At 43.8% G+C, this 2,320-nt stretch overlaps 1 protein-coding gene across 1 annotated transcript in view; it reads left to right on the top strand.

The window, feature by feature from the left end:
• Positions 1-1,391, top strand: part of ZFP62 (ZFP62 zinc finger protein) — a 6,386-nt gene extending 4,995 nt beyond the window's left edge. Inside the window, exon 2 of the mRNA XM_006172151.3 lies at positions 910-1,391. Within this exon, the coding sequence (XP_006172213.2) occupies positions 910-915 (6 nt within the window). The 3' untranslated portion in view covers positions 916-1,391. The remainder of the gene's footprint in view (positions 1-909) is intronic.
• Positions 1,392-2,320: the final 929 nt, after the last annotated feature.

Raw genomic sequence — 2,320 nt, forward strand, 5'->3', positions numbered from 1 at the left:
AGCAGCAAGAGCAGATTTTGGTAGATAAGGATAAATGGGGGTGGAGTGGGGGCACAACCACCTTAACAGGTGTCCGAACTAAAAACTCCGTGAGCAAAATGACTAACCAGTCAGGAAGAGGGAGCTAGCAGTGACATCTGGGTGGGATGTGGAATTGAGTTTTGTTTCGATTTTGAGAGGAGTGGGGAAATAGTGGTTGAAGGTGGTGGGAGAATGTTTGGCTAGCCTTCAGACTGGCTGGTCTCTAGCAAGACTGAGATCCTGAGCAGAAAGAAGGCTGCAGAGTATTCATGACCCATTCCCAGTCGTCAGGGCGCAGACTGATCTATTTCCTGAAAATGAGACCAGCTTTGCCTACTAGGTGATTGGGTTGCCTGAGGTTTCCACATCCCTATGGCCAGGGCAGTTGGTGCTTCTGTGGCTTACAGCTCTACCATCCTCTCCCTAAACATACACACACCTCCTTAAGCACTAACAACCTGATGCACCAACTACTTTGGGGGCACAGGTGAAGTAACAGAGAAGATGGCCACCTCTCAGAGGGGCACTCCAAGTTCCCCAGTGAACTGAACACTGGGACATAATCCTACAGCCCTCATCTATCAGACACCTGAGGAATGGACCCAGGGCTTTTTGGCCCAGATTTCAAGTGTACCTAGAACCAGATACTTGTCAATTGGGCTGATCTCAGACATGAAGGGGTCTCGGTCTGTAGCCACCCAAGGTGAACATCATGGCATAAATCCACCAAGCTGGTACAGCTGGGTCAGCTTGAGTCACCCCAGGGACATCAGGTGATTTAGGGGTCACCACCTTTCAGAGAATAATATAAAGAAAGAAAAATTAAAACAGCTTGTAGGTAAGTCAAAACCATGTGTTTTTTTTTAAAAAGTAGTGTCTAATTTGCAGGGCTGAAGATAGAATTGGGGCAGGCTCGGTGGCACAGCAGTAACACACTGCTCAAGCGAAGCTGGATCCATGTGGAAGATGGCGGGTTCGGTTCCCAGTCAACTTGTACACACCAAGCACGTGCCCCCATGATCCTGGCTGACTGGGAAGGCTAAGGAGGATTGTGGTGTGAGACTCTGTTGAGGGCACTTCTTTTTCTCTCTCTCACCCTCATTGAAGAAATACAATTTTTGAAATGTTGGACCATAGTGGGTAAATTTGTAGCTGGATGATCTATGTAAAAATCTTAAATTGTTTGTATTAACAGAAGAAAACCAAGATGCTTTATAACTCTAGATTTTACTAAGTTAAATATGTATGAGAAAATGTCATGGGCAAGGACTCAAAGAATAGAAATAAAGTACATAAACCCAGAACTCCGGAATGAAAAGTCTTGGATTGGCAGGGGACATAGTGGTTAAGGTAGCCGGATCCTACATGCCTGACTGCACGATTTAAGTCTTGGACCCAGCAGCTTGAGAAATATGGCAGGGTGCATGTGTGCACATGCCCGGGATCCAGAGGAGAATGGAGAAGAAAGGATTGTGGTGTGGCCCTGCTCTCTGGGGCTGAGTTTTCTCTTTGGTGAGTACACATGCTCTGTAGTCATCAACAACAACAAAAACTCAAAAAAGTCTGTACGAGGAAAAATGAAAATTTTACTTTCAGGTAAAAGTAAGTTCTTTGAGTCAGTTTCCCACCAAAAGTAATGGAAAATACAGCATTTTTAAATGTAGGTAGTATGCCTTCTGTCTTTCTATAACAAGGTATGAGAAATTTGGTAGCTTATAAATGGAAATTTATTTCTCAAAGGTCTAGGGTTTGAGAAGTTTACGAGCAAGGTGCCCTCAGCTTGGATGTCCGGCAAAGGCCCATTTCCAAAGTGCACTTGTTGCATCCTCACTTGGTAGAAGTAACAAGTCTCAACTCCTTTGTAAGGGCAGGGTCCATTCATGAGAGCTCCTCCCTCACGATTTTGATCACTTCGAGGGCCACATTCCTAATACTGTCGCACTGGGGACAGTAGCATTCAGACCATACCACCTTCTCCCTCAAGAGACTATTGAGGCAGAAAGGAGTGGGTGATCCAGGGCATTTTAAAAATGGGATCCTGCAATCAGGTGAACACCAAAGGAGCTTGTGCTCTAAACTGCTAGTAGTATTATAAAGGGGGACCTCAGAAAATCTGTGGGGAAATGGAATTGAAGTATGATTTTATTTGGGTGCAATTTTTAATTAATGTGTAGTTTTTTTACATAATACATGTTTTCTGTGAACTTTTTAAAAATAATTATTTATTTAATTTTATTAATTTATTTTCATTTTACCAGGAGAGACAGAGAGAAAGAGTGAGAAAGCAAGCTGCCAGGTA

This window comes from Tupaia chinensis, unplaced genomic scaffold (genome assembly GCF_000334495.1).
Source record: "Tupaia chinensis unplaced genomic scaffold, TupChi_1.0 Scaffold000214_1, whole genome shotgun sequence".
NCBI lineage: Eukaryota > Metazoa > Chordata > Mammalia > Scandentia > Tupaiidae > Tupaia > Tupaia belangeri.